This window comes from Manis javanica, chromosome 17 (genome assembly GCF_040802235.1).
Source record: "Manis javanica isolate MJ-LG chromosome 17, MJ_LKY, whole genome shotgun sequence".
NCBI lineage: Eukaryota > Metazoa > Chordata > Mammalia > Pholidota > Manidae > Manis > Manis javanica.
Window position 1 is genome coordinate 479,178 of NC_133172.1, and position 19,968 is coordinate 499,145.

A 19,968-nucleotide genomic window follows, 5' to 3' on the forward strand; every position below is an offset into this window, starting at 1 on the left:
CTGTCGGGAGCCGAGGCTGCGGCGCTCGCAGTCCAAGCTCGGCCTTGCAAACCGTGGGCCTTGGCCTCGCCTCCGCGCCCCAAACTCTCCCACGCCGCGCTCCAGCGCCGCCTGGCGGGGCAAAAACCACGTCCGCCGCTGGCCGGACAGCGCCTGCGCGGACGGGCTCGTCCTGCGACCCTCGGAGGGCCACGTACCGAGGCGCGCGTCTGCCCCGCGCGTGGTGCTGTGGGGGTCGCGAGTTCGGGTCCCGGTGCTTCTCCTTAAATAGCCCGTAAATATTTACTTCCCTCCCCCTGCGTGAGGGGCCTTGGAACGTGATTTCCGCGCTCTAACAACTGGGGACTGATTGGGGGACTGGTGTAGACAAAGGTCAGAGAGAGTCCTTGGGGGCACGTGGAGCAGAGGCAGTGGAGGGATCCTGGGAGCCGCGGTGGTGGGAGAGAGGCAGAGGCCGGTGAGGAGGGTATTGTGGGCATCCAGGTGAGTTCCCTGGAACACCGACATGCAGCTTTCATATTGGGAACTATACCGTAAACTTTATTGTGAACCAAATCGGTGTTTACAAAACCTCACGCGCGCGCGCGCACACACAGTTAAAACAAAAACATCCACTGAGATTCCCAACTCAAGTTTGCCAGGCCCAGGAGCCGCAGCCCTCGCGTGCCCACCTTCACCGCCCTGCCCCGGCAGGACTGACGTTCACTAATGGACGTGGAATCCGTGGAGCAGTGAGTGGGACCAATCTTAACAGAGGCTGGGCCATGTGCATTTGCCCTTTTAAGAAAGGGCTGATGATTCCCACCTGTCAGGGCTTCCGGGCTGGATTTGAGGCTGAGAAAATGTTTCAAGACAAGAGCATCTTTTTCTTTGACTGAAACAACTATTTGAAACAGCGCTGACTCTGAAAACAGAGACCACAATAACAAGTCTTATGTAAGGGAAAATACCTACCTGGTTACGTTTTCTTTACAAATACAGAGACACTTAAAAATATTTAGCTGGTTCACATGCGAGTAAAAAGCTTAAAATTTCATAACCCCTAAAACAGTGGTTATGATGAAAAGATAGGATGGATGGCTCAGAATCAGAATGCACTGATGTAAACAAAGCAAAGGCAAGCAGTATTGGCTTTTCTTTACAGGTGTTCTGTGCATTCAAAGACTGAAGGTCCATAGTTGTGATTGTTGTACTGAGATCCTGCCTGCTTTTCACTCTACTGCAATACAAAAGCTTTAAAATATACATAAAATATCAATTATCAGTTCCCTCACCCACAAACCCCAATACAAAAAAAAAGCTTCATTTTTTTCCGTTAACTTTTCTTCCACAAAATGTGTACTCTCTACATGCTCTCCAGTTTCCTTTTATGAATCAAGAGGTATGAACACACGTCTCATGATGAAGTCTTTTCACAAAAGTTCCAGGCAGAGTCCTGTAGATGGGCTGTGGTGCTGCCATACAGCACCCAGGAGGACACCCTAATGTTGGGCCGGGTTGCCCTGGCCACCACCTTTGGGACTTGCCCCTCTGGCCTAATCCTTGGTTTTTCCCACCAACTTTCACAAATAAATGCCTGCAGGGCTGGCCTCCAGCCAAGTGGTACCATGTGGACAGGTAAGCCCAGTGTCCCAGGTCTGGATTTGTCAAGAGAAACCAAAGATGTGGATTTACGTGTGATATCTCTTGATTTCAAAAAGCTGGCATAGAATTTAAGGGGTTACAAACACTGCGTCAAAATAAGGTCTGCTGAAGGCTACCTCTTGACTGCTGTCACCCCTCCTGACTATGTGACAACCACTGCTGGACACTTCTCAGCCCAATTTTGGCTTCCTCCAACCACAGAAGTCACCTCCAAGTGGCTGTAACAGGACCTCACCAGGAGCAGTTGCATTAGAAATTAGAGTAGCTTCAAGGAATTCTATAATCATGTGGATAGCAAACTGCATTTTTGTTAAAGCTAATTTGTTCAAATATACATGGAAATATTCTACAATGTTTGTATAGCCCTATGGGTGCATTTCTTCCTTTTTTCTTTTTTTTTAAATCATTTCAGGAGCCTCAGAGCTTTGTAGTGCCCTGCCTTCTTCTGACCCCAAAGGCGCTGGCTGGTATGGGGAGGAAGGTGACTTCCAGGGCTCCGGTCCTCTGGAGCGTCAGATGAGGGTTCCGGCTACACTGCAGCACCCAGGCCCAGGCCCAGGAGCTGCTCTGAGACAAGAGCTGGAGGACTAGCAGTGAGGCCAGAAAGTGTCCCTCTCAGCAGGTGTTTGGGGTCTTTCAGGGGATGCTGGGGGAGGAAGGCACTGGGTGAGCAAAATATGCATGCAGTGAGCAGAAAAAGGAGAGGGGCTGGTGCTCTGTCCCAGCATGGGCAGCGTCTTGGGACTGGACAGGCTGGACAAAGAACTCAGTCTGGTGGCCTTGGTGAACTGGAGGAGTGGCTCTCTAGGCCCAGGACCCTGGACCTGATTCCCACCTGTGTCAGCCTAGGCAGAGAGCAGTGAATGTGGGCTTCCCTGGTGCAACCACCCCACCTCTTTGGAGGTCCAGGTAAGGCTCCCCTGGCTGGTAACTGCAGCCCTGTGATGGTGTCTTAGCAGGGGCCACTCACCCATCCTCCCTGGCAAAGGATGGCTTGGGGCTGGGTGCAGTATAGCACTGCAGAGAAGCCTGTTCTGGGCAGAGGAGGTTGTGCTGGAGGCGGTGAGGAGGCCTGGGGTGGGAGTTCAGTGGGAACAGGCTGGGGGCTACCAAGCAGTAAGCAGCTGGAGAGAGCTGGGCTGCTGGGCTTTCTGTCGCTACAGTGTCTGGGCTTCCAAGTGAGTGGCCCTGCCGGCTGCTGGCAGTGGATGGGCTCCGAACGGGCAGCTGCAGACATCCAAGCATGAAGGAAAGAAGAGAAGAGAGATTGGAAGTCTGCAGTGGGAGAGTGCAGAGGAGAGACAAGAACAGGGTGTCGTCGGGGATCCTGGGGCCTTGGAGGGTGGAGGGAACCCCAGAGGGGAGGCAGTTGGTTTTCTTTTCCAGAAGGAGATGAGTTCTTTTGGACAAGCTCAGCTGGAGACGGAGGGGTGCCAAGCAGGTGTCTCAGAAGGGCTGTTGGTCCATGGGATGCCCAGGCAGACATCTCTGGAAAACCCCATCCTGGTGGTTTCAGCTGTGAGCACAAGGATGGCTGGAGGCGGGGGCAACGAGGGGCCAGGTCCGGGTTCTCAGTGGGGCCTGGCGGACACCCTGTGGGCGGTAGCACCCACTCCCTCTTGCAATCCTGCTCCAACCAGCAGAGCCCTTGAATGTGCCACTGGTTTATGGGATTGGGATGAAAACTGCATGGGCTGAGCCCCTGGCCCTTCCCCGCAAGTGGGGACGCTCAGTGTTCTGGGTCCGTATAGCCTGCTGTCGCCTCTGAGCCCGGCCATCAGGCGTGCTGTACCCGCAGGCACGGGGGCTGACGGTGGGGCCAAGAGCCCAGGTTGCCGCCTGAGCTCTGCCCCAGCAGGACGAGAGTGGAGGTGCAGGCCACCAGGTTCAGGCACGGGGCAGCGCCAGAAGCCCCCACTAGGGGCTGCAAGGATACGCCGGGATTGGGGAGGGAGCCGAGAAGCGAGGCCCGGAGCTCCAGTTCCAAGAAGGCAAGCGGCGAGTAGTGCGAAGGCAGCGGAGGGCCCTGCACAGCCCAGAGGGGTGCCAGGGGACAGGCCACAAGTGGGGTGCAGGAGGCAGCTTGGTGGAGCAGCAGCAGCGGGTTGGGATGGGCATGTCCAAAGGCTTTTTGAGTCGAAAGGCGACTTACAGATGATTCAAAGGAGGTTTCTGCTTACAGACACAGAGTCAACCTAACACTGTTTCCACGCGAAGTTGCAAAGAAAAAAAAAAAGTTGTGAAACTTCCGTTTGCATGGGAGCAATTGCTGTGCAGTGGGATGGGGTGGGACGAGTGGAAAGCTGAATCCAGGCGGTCGCAGGCTACGCCCAGCAGCGCGGGGCGAACGGAGGCGCCTGGAAATCCAGGGCGACCAAAAAGCCAGAGTTTGGGGTAACATCTGTGGTTTGAAAAAATGTTGGCGTCGATATAAAAAAAAACCCAAAAACCATTGTGCGAGCAAACAAAATATGCGAGCGGGTCTGTTTCGGTCAGACCTAAAATCTACGGAGGCAGAAGCAGATCAGGGGAGTCGGGGCTCGGGCGGGGACGGGTCCCATGCGGGGCGAAGGGAATGCCCGTGGCCGTGGCCGCACACCGCCGTGCGTGGACCCAGAGCCCCTGAACGGGCATTTTAAAGGAGTTAAAAACGGCAAATTTTACCGTAAAAGAGGGAAACCAGTGGCAAAGGAGGAGAAAGGGTAGGGCGGAAACGCCCGGCAGCAAAGCCCCGTCTGGGTTCACGCGGGGGGTTCACGCCCGCGCCCGCCCGGGGCCGTGGGAGGCGCCGGGGAACCCGGGACCCTGCGGCCCGCGCGGGACCCAGGCGCGCGCTCCGACGAAGCGCGGCTCCTGGGAAGGCTTCGGGGCAGGAACCTGACGAGGCTGCGCTTTGCTCCAGAAACGTGCAAATCACGGCGCACAGCTGGTGAGCGGAGGGCTGCGCGGGCGCGTCGCCGTCACCCCGACCCCGAGCGGGGGGGTCGGGCCGTGCGGGCGGGGCCCGTCAGCTCCCCGGGGACCCGGGCGGCCACTGCCGCGCGTCACGGGGCCGCGTGGAGCTTCTGGTGGTCCATGAGGTGCACCATCCAGGGGAAGGCCTTCCCGCAGACGCTGCACTGGAACGGCCGCTCGGGGCTCGCGGTGGCCGGGGCCCGGGGGTCCTGCTCGGGGGGCTGCGCAGCGCCGGCGCCCCGCTGCCCCTGGGCGCCATCCGCGGTTCCCTGGGGAGCGGCCAGCGGCGCCGCGGGCGGGGAGGGCGCCCCGCGGCCCCGGCTCCGGGCCTGGCGCCCCCTCCTCCGGGGCGGCGCCCGCAGGTGCCTCTTGCTGTGCTCCTGCAGGGCGGCGGCGCGCAGGAAGGCCTTGCCCTCCCCGACGTGGCTCTCCTGGTGCTCCATGAAGGGCGTGACCCACGTGAAGCCCTGCCCGCACGTGGCGCAGGCGAAGGGCTGCGCCCCCGGGGGGCCCCGCGGCAGCTCGCAGCGCCCTGGGCGGGGGCCCGCCGGCCCGCCCGCGGCGTCCTCAGGGAGGGCTTCGGAGCGCTCGAGGAGGCTGTGGGCGCCGCCCGCGTCCCCGTCCCCACGCCTCTTCCGGGGACGGCCGCCCCGAGCGCCCGGGACGGTGGGGCCTGCGACCCCGTTGCGCTGGGGTCTCGGGGGCGGGGACCCCTCCGGAGCCCGCCGTTCGCCCGCAAGGCCCTGAAGCGCAGGGGCCCCGGGGGCAGCCCCTTCTGCCTGCTGGTCCTGGGCCTGCCCGGGGAGGCACTGCCCATTCCGCAGGGCCGTGTCCCCGACCCGCGCACAGGGCGGGTCATCCCAGACACCAGGCTTCAGAGGCGAGTGGCTCGGGCCTGGGGGGGTGAGGGAGAAGGGTCTCCAGTGAAGGACGGGCGGGAAGCCACGCCCCGCGCATCTCCCGGGGACCCCCTCGGCCGTCGGCTGCCGGTGCTCAGGGCAGCCTCCGTGCTCTCGCCCTTTCCTTCCTCAAGATGAAGGCATGTGGGGTGGGGGTGCAGACGCCACAGCCCGCGGCCCCTCGTCCTCACCTGGGTCGGCCCCTGCGGGGACCCCGTGCCCCTGCGCCCTCAGCCGGTCTGCCTTCACGCTGGGAGGCCGAAGCCCTGGCCGAAGGATGGACACGCATGAGCGGCTGTTTGGGAGGGCCCCAGGGGGTCCCCAGCTCTCAGTCCCCACAGTTGGGGTGCACAGTGTCCGGGGGAGGTGTGGGGTTCACCAGCGAAGCCTCCCAGCGCCACAATTAGCAAAGTCTGTGGCCGTAGGTGGGTCCCCAACCCCGAGCCGGGCCCCACCCGTTTATTCCCAGCTGCCGGGGACCCCGCAGGAAGGCAGACACTCACCCAGTGGGCCCGATGGCTCGGCCGCGGCCCCGGTGTGAGGGCTCCGCCGGGGCTGGGCAGGCGGCAGCCACGCGCCCTCCTGGGGCCCCAGCTCTGACGCCTGCAACGGCAAACACAGCCCTGCTCAGCAGCTGCCCGGAGAGCGGCCCACCCGGTGCCCCAGCGCAGCAGAGGGATGGCATGGCCTGTCAGAAATACAGCAGCCCCGAAATTAAGGCCGCCAAACCCGTAAGCAGTACTCGGTAGGAGTTTATCCTGCACGTGAGAACAGCTCTCGGACTGGGGGCTTTCAAACCCAAGACTGGTCTGAACTTCAGACGCATGACGTCCCCGGAGGGCCTCTGCAGTGACCAAGAGGAGGCTTACCCTTTACAGTGACGGTTCTTAAGGTGGGGGTCCCCCAACGGCCAGGGACTGACTCTGAGTGATTGTTTTTTGCTGTTTTTAGAACAATGGCTTACCTTTCTTTTATGATTATCAGAGGCATAATTAATTATAGTAAAAGTGATGTGTGTGCTTGTACAGGTCTAATAATTTTAACACATGTATAGATTCCTAAAAGTGCCTATCAAGACACAGAACAGTTCCACTGTCCTGGGAAAAACTCCCTCATGTCACCCCTGTATAAGTCACCCCTTCCTCCACCTGTATGTAACTCTTGCCTGTAAACCACTGGTCTGTTCTCCGTGGCTATAGTTTTGTCTGTTCAAGAATGTCATGGGAGTGGACCTGCACAGTATGTAACCTTTTGAAGTTGTTTTTTTGGCAGCATAATGCCAAAGTTTTTTTCTTTATATTGCCAGGGTGATATTCCCTGGTGTGCAAAATAAACAATCTGCTTATCCTTCGCGTGGACATGTGGGTCCATTAGTTTTTCTATTGCAACAAAACTGCTATGAACATTTGGGTACAGTCTCCTGTGAGAATGTAAGTTATTGTTTCATTTGGGGAAATGTTCAGGAGTGAAATTTCCGGGTCATGTGTTATATATGTATTTAACTTTATAAGAAGTTGCAAAACCATTTTCCAGATTGGTTCCACTACTTTGCATTCCTACCAGCACCTGGAGTGGCCCCTCTTTTTAATTTCAGCCATTCCAGTAGGTGTGTAGTGATGTTTCACCACAGCATTTTCCTGATGGCTGGTGATGTCAGCATCTTTACACGTGCTCATTGGAACATTCTCATTTTGCAAATGGAAGTACATGACTCCTGTCCTTTTTCTTTCTGAGCACAGACACAGAAAACAAAAGGAAGGCAAAGATGCTTCGAAGCTGTAGCCACATGGTGTGGAGGGGCTTGGGAGGGGAAGGTGGCACCACTGGTCGTGAATGAGGGAAGCTGTGTGACCCTGTCTGAGAGGTGGGGCAGCCCTGGGACACCAGGCTGTTGGGTGTGTGCCCAGGATGGTGGTCCCAGCAGGGCAGGGATTGGGAGTTAGCATTTGAGGTAAGGACAGATTAGTGGGCAATTAAGAGGCCTGTGGTCTGAGGAAAGAAGAGGACATAGTGATGGGAGGTGAAGAGAACACGGTGTGGACCTATGCTTGGTGCCAGAGGGAAGGGAGGGTGGCTTGGTTTTTGTTTCTTTTGTGATTCACTATTAGCATATGGCCTGACCCTGGTTTTAATCACTTTAATCACTCCAGTCCTTTCTGAGGGCTCATCTCTCCTGGGGCTGCAGCCACACCACGTTCCACTTGGTTCCTGACACGCCCCTTTCACCCTGGGCCCTTTGCATGAACAGCTTGCTGCTGGGAATGCCCTCTCAGCATCTCTTTCCTAGTCCCCTCCAAGAATCCACAGATTTCTCTGAAAAAAGACTGCTAGAGATTCTCATACTGTGAATGAACAGGGGCCAGGTGGGGTACCCAAGCTCGTGTGGCAGCATTTGGAAATCTTTCCCTATACCCAGCATCAGGTTATGGGTTACACATAACAGGGACCTCACCACCTGGTGCCTGGTGAAGGGCTGGCAGAGGGCCTGGGTAGAGGGAGACAAAAATGGCAAGTCTGTGAGGTCTGCAACATAGCACATCTGGATTTACTGTATTTTGCCCAGCATTGAGTCCCCAGGTAGTTTTGGGATTCATGGAACAGGTGAGAGACCTAAGCTCAGGTTTCCTGGGAGTGTTGGGGACAATCTTGCCCAGTGAGTGGATGGGATGTCCTTGAGCCTGTCACAGGAAGGGACACATGGTTATGTCCAGGGAGTACAGGAGCATGGAGCCAGGGGTCCTGGGCTCACCTGGGATGAGTCTTTGTAGGACCTTATGTTCTTCCTGTCTTCTTCTTCGCTGATGCTCCCATCCTGGTGATTGGTGAGAGATACCAAAACTGGGTGGGAGAAAGGAATGGTGAGAAAGGCTTGAGCAACCCAGAGCCCCCAACTCCCCTGATGCCCTTCGCAGGGAGGGGAACACGTCCCAGGAGCATCTCTGAAGACCCCCAGTGACGCTGAGGCAAGAGCGATGGTGGCTACTGCTTCTGTCTTTCCATCAAGCTTATAAATGTGGTCCCACCCACCTGCTCCAGACCCTCCCGCGGCTGCCATGCCTGAGCTTGTGGTGACGCCCAGGGCAGCCAAGGACAGGTCTTCTCACCCAGCACTCCATGCCCACGTCTGTCCCTGAGAGAGCCGCAAGCACATTCACTGCAGCGCTAAGTAACAAGGCAAGCCTGAACAGGAGCTCATGCCCCAACCAGAAAGTGTTCAAAGACATGCTGGAGTCTCCCCAGAGGGAAAGCTGTCAGGCAGCAACAGTGGTTGAAGCACTGCAGGGGAAACAGGAATGTGGAGATGTGCACTGGGGCTGCAGCGAACTCCATGATGTGTTATTGCTTTAAAAACAAATATTCAAATATGCCAAATATTCAAAATGTCCAGGTTCCAACAAATTAAGAGTAATGCAAAGACCTAAGAAACTATGGTTCATTCATGGGAAAAAAGTAACTCCCAGAAATCGTCCCCAAGGAAGTCCAGACATTGGACTTACTAAACAAAGGCTTTAAATCAACTGTTTTAAGCACAAAGAATTAAAGGAATACATGAACAAAGTGCTAATGGAAACCAGGAGAATGATGTTCTCAACAAATAGAGGATTATCAATAAAGAGACAGAAATCATAGAAAGAAACCAAATAGAAATTCTGGAGCAGGAAAGAACAACTGAAATGAAAAATTGACTAGAGGGGTTTAAGATCAGGTTTAAGCAGACAGAGGAAAGGAATGGTAAACTTGGAGATAGATCAGTTAAAACTATACAGTCTGAGGAGCAGAAAGAGAAAAGAAGGCAGAAAGATGAACTGTGCCTAAGGGACCTACAAGACACCATAAAACATGCCAATAGACATATAATGGGAATCCCAGAAGGAGAGGACAGGAAGAGGGGCAGAAAATATTGAAGAAATAATGGCCGGAAACTTCCAAAAATAGATGAAATACGTGAACCTACACATTCAAGAAGCTGAATAAAGTCCAAACTGAAAGAGCTCTACACTGAGACACGTAGTCAAACTGTCATGTGGTTCAACATATGAAGATCAAGCTATGTAATTGAGACGGGGACCGTGGATGTAGTCAGAGTAGGGTGAGGGCCTCTAGAAAAAGACCCCTGAAAAACTCCGCATTAAACAATTAAGCGAAGTCAGAGTCACATTAATTCTCTAAAGTAAAATATCAAACTAGGAGTATAAGCATTCTTCAGTGAGATTAGTTAAAACTAAAAAGCCAGGAATAACCCAGCCTGGAATGTTTGAACATCCCCCAGATAAGAAAATACCTCAGCATAGCCCGTGTCTTCATTGTGTCAATGAAATGAGGCTATTGTAAGATTTACTTTAGCTGCTGAAAGGCCCGGCTTATCTTTAACTTTGCCCAGATGCTGCTTCTCCTCCTCCAGCCCCTAACCAAGTCATATACAACCTGGGCAATTAATAGAGCAGGCAGGCCGAGCCGCAAACAACATGGGGAAGGGCAGGGAGGATTCCGCCTTAAAGATGAGACTGCATTTTAACACCCAAGAAGTTAAGAAGTAAGATTCCTAACTTATTATTTAACAAGCAGACAATAACTCAGCCCACCTTGAGAGCGGGACAGGCAGCCTTGGTTGATAAGCTCCCAAACCAAGAAACTGCTATTCTGGGAAAGAATCAGTGCAGTAAATTTCTTACAATAACTCTGCAAAATACTACTGAAAACTGATAAGAAACTTAGTGTCTCTTCAAAGATAAACAGTTAGAGACCATTTGATGGGTCTGCATCCCTAGCTCTTTGTCTGTCAACTGCGTATAAATCCCCTGGACAGCGCCCCACGGACTCTCCTGTCCCTTCCAGGTGCGAGCCACTGTATCTCTCAATGAAAGTCTCCCTGGCTCTCCTACCTTGGGTGTTTGCGAGGTTCCTTCTTCGACTCCGCAAACAAGAACCCCGCCATCATAATGTACCATGTTAATAGGCCAGTGATCATCTCAATTGACACCGAAAGAGCATTTGACATAATCCAGTGCCCTCTCATGACAAAAACATTCAGTAAATTATAAATAAAAGGAAATTTCCTCAACCTGATAAGGCTAATTACTGAAAAAGTTATAGTAAACATCTTAATTGTGAGAACAGAAAGCTTACCCCCTAATCAGGAACAAGGCAAGGATGTATGCTTTTATCACTTTTATGCAACATTATCCTGGAAATTCTAGCCGGAGCAATTAGGCAAGAAAAAGAAATAAAAGGCATCCAAACTGGAAAGGAAGAAGAAAAACTATCTCTGTTCACAGACGCTAATGAGCCAATAAATGAATTCAGCAAAGTTGCAGGACACAGTATCAACACATAAAAATCAATTATATTTCTATAAAATAGTGATGAGCAATCCAAAAAGGAAACTAAGAAAATTCCATGTATAATAAAAAGGGTGAATTCTACTTACAGAATTAAAAAAATAGAATACTTAGGAATAAATTTAGCCAGGGAGATGCAATGAAAATAATTTTTAAAAACCTAAATAAATGGAAAGATAATCTGTGTTCATGGATTGGAAGACTTGATATTGTTAAGATGGCAACACTACCCAAAGTGATGTAGGTAGGACCTGTCTATAGATCTGGTTCAATCCCTCATACCCTAACTGCCTTTTCTTCTCTTTTTGCAGAAATGGAAAAGCTGATCTGAAAATTCATATGGAATTGCAAGAGACCCAGAATAGCCCAAACAATCTTGAAGCAAAAGAACAAAATTGAAGGGCACATCCCTCCTGATATCTAAACTTACTACAAAGCTACATCGCTGGCCTAAAGATAGACACGCAAGAAGGAACGGAACAGAGTCTAGAACAAAGCCCACACCGGTATGGCTGAATGATTTTTCACAAACGCGCCATGACATTCAGTGAGGTAAAGAAGAGTCTCTTCAGTAACGGTGCTGGGACAGCTGGTAATCCACATGCAGAGGAATAAAGTTGGACCCTTACCTCGCACAACATCCCAGCCATGCCGGGTGCTGACCAAGTGCCCACCCCACCCCAGTTCTTCCTGCTGTTGTGGCTCGCCTCCCCCTCCCCCTTGGCCTTTGGCTGTGTGCCCACTGGATGTCTGGCACTGCCCATGGCCAGGAAGTGCCTGGAGGTGGACGCAGACTTGTGCTCTCACACAGCTCACGTAAACCCGGGGCAGACAACAGACGTGCAGGGAAAGGACAGGGAAAGGAGGGGAGGACCTGGAGCACATGGGCTGGGGCCCGTGTGCCGGGCTCTCCAGGCCTTGATGATGACTGGCTACCCCGGATCCAGAGAGGGCCCAGGCCGCACGGCTGGAGGGAGGAGAGGCCGTGGAGGCGGGCGATCAGAGTGCCAGCAGCCAGGGCGGCAGTCGGGGTCAGGCCCGCTGCAGGGCTGGCATGCGCGGGGCTGACAGTTCCCTCTGCTGCTGTTTGGACAGAGATCAGGATGGCGGATGTGGGGGGCTCAGGGAGCCACGCCTGGCATTAGACTTTTAATCGCCAAAACATCTATTTCAAACCCATGCATGCGTGACGAACGTCTTCCAGCTGTATGGCACAGCTACCAGCACAAGCACAGCCAAGGGTGTGACCACCCCACCCTGGGGGACCCCTCTTTGGAAAGCCCTGGTAGCCTTTATGACTGACCACATGCGTAACCTACTTCTCATGCCTTAATTCCCGCGCTTGGGCTTTAAATTAGCCTGAAGAATGAACCCAAGAAGCCCCAGACACACCACGTAGTGAAGCAGAGCCCCAGGTTCTCCTTTTTGCTCTCGCCACACTCTCCACCTATGACCACGAGTCCCGACCATGGCGGCACCCAGCTCCCAGCTGGGCCAGTGGGAGAGACACACACCCGCGGACTCAGGTGGGGAGACACCTGTGGCGTTCACATCTGTTTCTCCGGACACCAGCCTAGGGGGTGGAAATGTCCAGTCCTCTTCACCCTGTGCTTGCACCCGGGCAATTGGAGAAGCTGCCCGCAGGACAGACAAGAGCCAGCCTCCCGTCAGAGTCGGCCTGCGTGTTGGGCACCCTGTCCATGGCCCAGCCCCGCCAGGCCCCTGGGCCCCTTCCCTCAGCACATGTCTCATCCTGCCCTTCCCCGCTTAGCACCTGCAGGAGCTTCCCCTTCCAAGGAATGAAAGGAAGCCCGGTCCTGAGGCCCCTGCGTGCAGACACAGCCTGGCTGCCTGCCTGTCTTCCAGGAACTTACGCGGGAGCTGGGGGTGCCTGTCAGGCCCAGCCACCTGCTGCCCTGACTGTCTCACCCTCTGCAGGACGGGACATGGCTGCGTGCAAAATGCACATACAGGCCCCTTGCAGGAAAATGGTAGAGAACTTCAGAGGGCGGCCGCAAAACATGACAGCCAGCCCGGGCCCTCCTGAGCTCGAGGCCCTGTGGGCTGTCTGGGTCCAGCGAGGGCCAGAAGCAAATGCTCGTTGGCACCTTTGCCCCAGGAGCAGTGAGTTCCAGGGTCACTTTATCCTTTACTGCCTTGCATGTCTTCATGATGCCACAGGGACCTGGGAATGAGACCCTGTGGGGCCTCCGCACCTTCTGACGCAGCCTATGCCCTCGCCCTGCAAAGCACCATGTAGAGCTTCTCGAGCTCGCCCGCTGGCTTCCCGAGAGCAGTGCGGGACCCTGCTTTCTGTCCTGATCTGAGGGCCGGGAGCGCCTCCTCCGGCTGTGAGGGGCCTGACCCCACGGTGGGGGGGGCCTGGGACCAGGCCCGATGGGATAAAATATCCTGCCTGTGACCCCCAGACTGGTTGCTAACAGGCAGCAGGAGGGTGCCACCTGCGCACAAAATGGCCACACTCACCCCTAGCCTTTGCCCCCTGCCTGGCGTCCCTTCCTGCTCCTCATGCCCTCGTTGGCACTCCTCCCAGGAGCTCCGCGCTGCCTCAGCTGCCTCTGCCATCCGCCTGCTTCTCTCCGGCCTCCCAGTGTCCAGTTCCTGCACTTGTGGCATCGTTAGGAAAGAGAGGGCCCTGTTCTATGGGACTGGGCCCTGGGAGGATGGAAGTTCCACGGGGCTCACGGGCAAGAGAGCAAAGGACAAAGCCCGTGCAGGGGAAGGAGAGCTGAGGGAGAGAGGCAGGGCACATTCGCCCCGGGCCCCGAAGCTGCCTGGGCCCCTGTGTCTGCTGAGCTTCCCTGGCACCCGTTCGTGACACCTGTAGAGCAGGGTATCTGCCTTGGCCCCTAGTCTTGGGTCTCTGGGACTGGTGTGCGGCCCAGGGACCAGGTGCAAGGCGGGGACAACTGGCCCCAGAATACCGGGACAGGGCGCAGGCCAGGGAGAGTGTGGCCCACAGCCCTCGTGTGCGGAGAGGAACCGGCGTCGTCTGAGGGAGAGCAGACAGATGCAAAGCCACAGGCCAGACGGACACATGGTAAGATGCATGGATCTCTAATCACCGACGGAGCGACAGAAGTGAGGCAGATAGGTGTGCAGTACAGTGACATTTATGTAAAAAGAACCAAACACAGGTGCATGGAGCGACAGAGCGCGTTGGGCACGTACAGGCATAGGGTTTGCTCGGACGGCCTGGGGTGCTGCTGGGTGGGAGGGGAACGGGGAGGAGCAGGTGTGGGGTGGGAGCACGGCTGGGTGGATGAGACACTCTGAGTCCCAAAGGAGAACAAAGCACGATCCTTGGGCAGTGGGCCACGGAGACATGAGCCAGGACCCAAACTCGGCACCTACTCCCCCACCCCCCGCACCCGCTCGCTCTTGGGGTGTCCCTGTCCCCTCACCTTCCTGCTGTGACATCTGAGTGAGGTCCTCCACCAGGCTAGCAGCCTCCCTGCAGGTGCGGGGACCCTGGGACTGTACCCAGGTCCTCATCTTGCTGGGCAGCGCGCCCAGGAACTGCTCCAGCACCAGCAGCTCCAGCATCTGCTCCTTGGAGTGCGCCTCGGGCCGCAGCCAGCCGCGGCACAGCATCCAGAGCTGGCCTAGCGCACGGTGCGGCCCCCCAGCCACGCGGTACTGGAACTGCCGGAAGCGCTGGCGCCAGGCCTCAGTGTCCCCGGGGCTGGCCGACTGAGGAGCCCTGTCCTGCTCACTTGGGGCCGGGGGCTGGGGACTTCTGGGGGAGAGGAGGGCTTTGGCCAGCGGGAGCATCTCCGGCCTCGGTGGGTGAGCGGGCTGGCTCCCAGGACAGTCCCAGCGGCTCCAGCTGACCCAGAAGGCGGCAGGTGGCTGCAGTCAGCGATCAGGCCTGCAGAAAGGGGCAGGCGCAAATCGGCCACATCAGGCAGAGGCGCTTCTGCTGTAGGCCTCCCCTTAGCCCCTCACCTCCTTGTCCTGACCTCTAGCATCACAAGGAGCTGATTTGAGTCCTTCTCACCTCATTCACACTGCATTGAAGATAAGTCACTGGCCACCCCAGGGCCTTAGCATCTGCTGCTCCCACCCAAGCCCCTCCCTGGAGTTCATCCCAGATGTCACCGCAGCAGGGACAGTCATCTTCATCCCTTCATGCCCTCACTGTGCTGTGTTCTTAACCCTTATCCCTTCCTGAATGCATCTTCTTTCCTTACTGAGTTTCGCATCTACCTGCGCCTCATTCAGTCATTCATTCAACACACAGTTTCCTGGGGAGCTGGGGGAACAGGACTTCCTGCCCTGGTGCAGTAGCCAGCACTGTCCAGCAGAACTTCCCATGAGGCTGGGAACGTTTGCCATCTGTGCATCCAATACGGTAGTGCAGGCTGGGTGGATGGATGCGATACGTGGCTCCTGGGCACTTGAGATAAGGAACTGGATTTTAAATCCCCTTTAAATGGAAAAAGTGGGATATGCTCTAAAGCACCCCAGCAGTGACACCTACTCCACCTATGCCATTTTTCTTGCTTTTCCTGCCAAGCTGGGGCTGGGAAGGAGGCTGTGAGGCAGGCAAGGGGGAGTGGAGACTTTTAAGGCAGGAGGGAAAGTGGGAAGAACAATGAAAAATAGCCTTTTGTACATGTTCCAAGCTTCCTATAGCGAACATATTAAGAAAATACTACAAGTTGTAAAAATAAAAATGGGGCAGCAATTTGTTTCTAAACAACCATGCTCTGTGCCGATCCACTGATGAAAAGTACGAACTGGAACGATCTTTCTGGAAAGCACTGTGGCGACTTGAGTATCAACATTCCGGAAGTTCGCATGCTATGGAATTTATCTGCAATTTGGACAAAGATTTAGGCACCAAGATTCAAAACAAAGGTGCCCAAGAGTCCAGCTTGGAGGGATCAATTACTGCCCCATCACACAATGGAGTACTGACGACGACAAAATACAGTAACATCACAACATGCTCAAGGGAAGCGGACATGACATACAGACGTGAGGTATGGGGGGAGAGTGGGATTCAGAATGACATGGGTTCTGCAAAGGGCCACCTGGAAAGAGGTCTCGGATGGCCGACCAAGCGCTTTGTGTTCTTCAGACTTCTCTGAATCTCCTCAAATGGTATGATCATGTGTGAACTTCATCATGGCAAAAAAAGAAAAAAGAAAAAAAAAGAAAAATACTTAGGAAGGGCTTTTAATGACATGGAAAATGCTTGTGAGAGGACAAGTGAAAAGCAGTGGGGTGTTCCTTCTTGGGCCTCCGGAGAAGGCCTGTGTTCGTGTGCGCGCGTTTCACGACCAGGGGGAGAGGAGAGGTGCGCGGGGCGGCGAGGGCGACTCACGAGGGCTGCGTCCTGCCGGCAGTCTTGCAGCCTCCGCCTGGTCGCCGGCACCCTCACTGGGAGTTCACAGGCTGGTCATTCCTGTTGGGACCACAGGCAAAAAAGTACCCTTGAGCTGCAGGAACACTTCGATGTATGTATTTTTGTAAAAGGAAGAAGTGCCCACGTGGCAGCCCCCCGGTTTGGGCAGCCCGTTGCTCCGGGTTCTCACCCCTTACCCTTCCCTCCGGTGCGCAGGGACGCGTGCCCCAGGCAAGTTCCAGGGCGAAGAACTGCAGCCCCTCGGCGCCCTCCAGGGTCCTGGGGTGAAGTCTAAGTGGGGAGAAGCTGAGTTTATGGGGCGCGGGGGGGTCAAGCGGGCACCTGGCTGAAAGCACCTGAGGCCCGTAGGTGTGTCTGGGCCCGTGTGAGGGCTGATGTCCTCATGTGGGGGCCCCGGACAAACGGGGGATCCCAGGCTCATGCAGGGAGCCGTAAGTATAGGTCCTGGGCCGATGCAGGGGAGTCACGGTCCACGGAGGAGGATCTGGGGTCGGCATAAGAGGCGCTGTGGCCTTGGGGTCCCAGAGGTCCATTTTGTGGGGGACCTGGGTGGATGTTGTGGGAGGTCTCTTGAGGGTCGCTTGGAAGGCTCGAAGCCACGTGGAAGGGCCAGGTTCACCGGAGTGGGTACTGAGATCTGCAGCTGGGGCCCCACGTCCCAACAGGCGGGAGGGCGGGGCGTGGACGATGACTTGGCGCTGACACGGGACACTTCGAAGACAGTAGAGATACTCGCGGGGTGAGGAAATGAATGGGCCTGCGGGAGGGGTCCAGCAGGGGTTGAGAGCCCAGGACAGCGCCGGGGCGGGGCGGGCGGTACGTGGGTGGCAAATGGGTGAGGCGTGGGAGGGCTGCACACAGGGAGTGCGACAGGGGCGGCGGAACAGGTGGGGGGAGTGGGTGCTGGGCTGCTGGCTGGTAGGGGCAGGCAGGGCTGGGCCGGCTGGGGTCCGGAGGGCTCAGATGCGGGTGGAGGGGCTTTCTGCCCCACTCTGATGGGGCGATGCCAATCGGGGCGGGGGCTTGGCGGAGGGACGCCCTCGGCGCCCCCCCACGTCGACCTCAGCCCCCCAGGACCTCAGCACCCGCGTGGCCTGAAGGCTCGCCCGTCTCCCTCATCCCCGGGACCTGGGGATCTCTGGTCGGCCTCCCGACCCGGCTCGGCCCCGCCGCCGGCCTGGGGCTGCGCCCCCCGCCCGAGCCCGTGTTCATCTCCACCCGTGCTTCCTCCTACGCGATCCCCGACCAGCTCCCGCAGGCTCCGGCGCCCTCGGCCCGCCAAGTGGCCCTTCCGTGGGGCCGGCCAGGCTGTCAGGCGCACTGACGGACGAGGGACGGGCGGCGGACTCACGGCGCGCGGACTCCGCTCCGGCCAGCGCAGCTCGGTCATGGCGCCGCCTCGGCTGGCGGGCCAACCCAGCAGCCGCCGGCGCGCTACGACTCCCAGAACCCCGCGCGCCGCGGGCTGGCTCCGAGGGGCGGGCCGATCGGCCCCCCGCGTAGCCGCGCGCGGGACTGACTGACGGGGGCAGGGCGCAAAGGGCGGTGCGCGCCAATAGGAAGCTGCCGGTAGGTGTCCCCCGCCTCTGCCCCGCCCCGGAGCCTTCTGTCGCCACGGCAACCGGGCACGCCGTGCCAGGAGCGCTGTGAGCGCTGCGAGAACCGAGCGGAGGGTGGGCAGCGTCTGCAGGGCTTCCAGACGCCACGGTTAGGCGCTCTTTTTACCTGCAGCTGCCGGGCGAAATGAGTAAGTTCCATTTAAACGACGGGCTGCTTTTTTTTTTTTACTCTAAGTGTGTCTCATGTTTAGCATTTAAAAAAATTTTTTTAAATGTCTGTTTAGTATAATATGTCCCAGAATAGCATTGCCAGATTTAGCAAATAAAATATATGAGGCCCAGTTAGACTTCAATTCCAGGTAACAGTGAATGTTTTTTTAGTATTAGCGTGTTTCACATTTACTGTACTAAAAAATTTTTTTAATGTAAATCTATTAGTAAAACTAATTTTCAGCGTAACTATGTCCCGTAGTAGGATTGCCAGGTTTACTAAATAAAAGTACAGGATAACATTCATTGAACACTGTTTTAGTATAGGTGTGTCCCATATTTATTATAAAGACTTTTTAAAATATTTAGTGTGATTTTTAATATGTATCAGAGTAGCATTGCCAAGTTTAGCAAAAATACCGGACAATACCTAGTTAAGTTTGTCATTTCAGATAAATAATATTTTAAGATAAATGCGTGCCAATAGTATATTTAGGAGGAAGCTTGGCGAGCAGCTAAGGCACAGGGAGGTGCTTTAGATCAGCCGTTCCCCAGGCCTGGCTACAGAGCTAGTCCTTGCTAAAGACGGCGGGGCCGCTGGATTCCAGGAAACCTTACAAAGAAGGAGTTGAGAAACGAGGAGGCGGTGTCCTCACATCACCCCACTCCACAAAATAACATAAGTTTCTCTTGTGGGACTAGCCTATGGTTTTGCCCCACTTGCATATCTCAAATTGCAATTCTCTGCTATTCTTAAATAAACTAATTTTTGCTAAAATTTAGTAAAATGACTGATAAGTTTTATTTTTAAGGTTAACAGGCTCATTTTCTTGTGGCTTAAAAGAAACTTAGAAGATGAATTAAGAGAGAGACGAAGCACAGAGCAAAATGTTAAATGTTAGATCAAGATGGTGGGCACACATATGGTCATTAGTATTCTCTTTGTATGTATTGTTAAAATTTTTCACAAAAGAAAAGGTTGAAAAAGGCCTATGATGCAATAATAACAATAACATTAAAGATGATAACAAGTATTGGTGGAGATGTGGGTAAGTTGAAACCCTCCTCAGCTGCTGGTGGGAATGCAAAATGGTGCAGCTACTTTGGAAAACAATCTGGCAACTCTCCAAAAGGCTAAATGTAGAACTTCTTTATGACCTGGTAATTCCACTCTTAGTCAGATACACAAGAGAAATTAAACCATATGTTTGTGCAAAAACTTGAGTACAAATATTAAGAGCAGTCAAAAAGTGGTAACAACTAAAAAATTCTGATGGAGAAGCAAAATATGCCATAGTCATACAATGGAATGATATTTGTCTATGAAAAAGAATGAAGTACCAAGACAGGCTACAACATGGCTGAACCTTAAAAATAATTGTGCTAAGTGAAAAAAGCCTGTCACAAAAGACCATATATTGGATGCTTTAATTTACATGAAATGTCCAGAATAGGCAATTCCATAGAGACAGAAGGTGGATTATTGGTTGCCTAGGGCTGAGGGGAGAAGAGATTGGTGGGTGATGGCTAAGGAGGACATTTCTTTTTGGGGTCAAGAAATATCCTAACATCAATTCTGGGACGGTTGCACAGCTTTGTGGATATGCCAAAAACTACTGAATAGTACACTTCAAATGTACTAAATAGTACATTTAAATGGGTGAATGTTATGTTATATGAATTATAGCTCAAAAAAGCTGTTATCAAAAAACAAGAGAGACTTACTCCATTACAAAGTGTGGTGCTTTGTTATATCCTGATTTGTTTAAAAAACCAAACTATTGAAAAATTGAGATAATTGTGAATTTGGATATTGAATATTCAGTGGTGTAAAGACCTTGTTATTTTTCTACAGTTTTCATAACAGGATTATGGTTGTTAGGAAACGTATCCTGTTTTATATAAAGGTATACAGTCTGAGATTTGCTTTCAAATGATTCAAAACGGCAGAGTCCGGGGGAGGGCTA

General features: G+C 54.3%; 1 protein-coding gene across 7 annotated transcripts; it reads right to left on the minus strand.

The window, feature by feature from the left end:
* Window positions 1-517: 517 nt before the first annotated feature.
* On the minus strand, window positions 518-17,765 carry ZSCAN1 (zinc finger and SCAN domain containing 1). 7 transcript variants are annotated; one of them, XR_012126462.1, is made up of 10 exons: window positions 17,584-17,742; window positions 16,409-16,502; window positions 16,191-16,271; window positions 15,898-15,984; window positions 14,263-14,729; window positions 8,248-8,336; window positions 6,002-6,101; window positions 5,690-5,764; window positions 2,615-5,494; window positions 518-904 (listed from the first exon to the last, which is right to left on the minus strand). XR_012126462.1 is itself a non-coding variant. In XM_073225341.1 (9 exons), the coding sequence occupies exons 5-9, from the start codon at window positions 14,630-14,632 to the stop codon at window positions 4,689-4,691; spliced, it is 1,440 nt and encodes a 479-aa protein (XP_073081442.1). In that variant the 5' UTR covers window positions 14,633-14,729; window positions 15,898-15,984; window positions 16,191-16,271; window positions 16,409-16,502; window positions 17,467-17,765; the 3' UTR covers window positions 518-4,688. The 7 variants fall into 7 exon arrangements, 6 of the variants coding, with proteins under 6 accessions (XP_073081442.1, XP_073081439.1, XP_036848917.2 ...); XM_073225341.1 differs by having other exon boundaries at window positions 518-5,494; window positions 17,467-17,765; XM_073225338.1 differs by having other exon boundaries at window positions 518-5,494; window positions 16,402-16,502; window positions 17,584-17,758.
* Between the last annotated feature and the right edge of the window lie 2,203 nt (window positions 17,766-19,968).

Coding starts and splice junctions, on each gene's coding strand:
- ZSCAN1 (XM_073225341.1), bottom strand. CDS start 14,632: ATGCTCCCGCTGGCCAAAGCCCTCCTCTCCCCCAGAAGTCCCCAGCCC. Junction 8,337..14,262: donor TCAGATGTCACAGCAGGAAG/GTGAGGGGACAG, acceptor TCTCCCACCCAG/TTTTGGTATCTCTCACCAAT. Junction 5,495..5,689: donor CCCCGCAGGGGCCGACCCAG/GTGAGGACGAGG, acceptor TCACCCCCCCAG/GCCCGAGCCACTCGCCTCTG.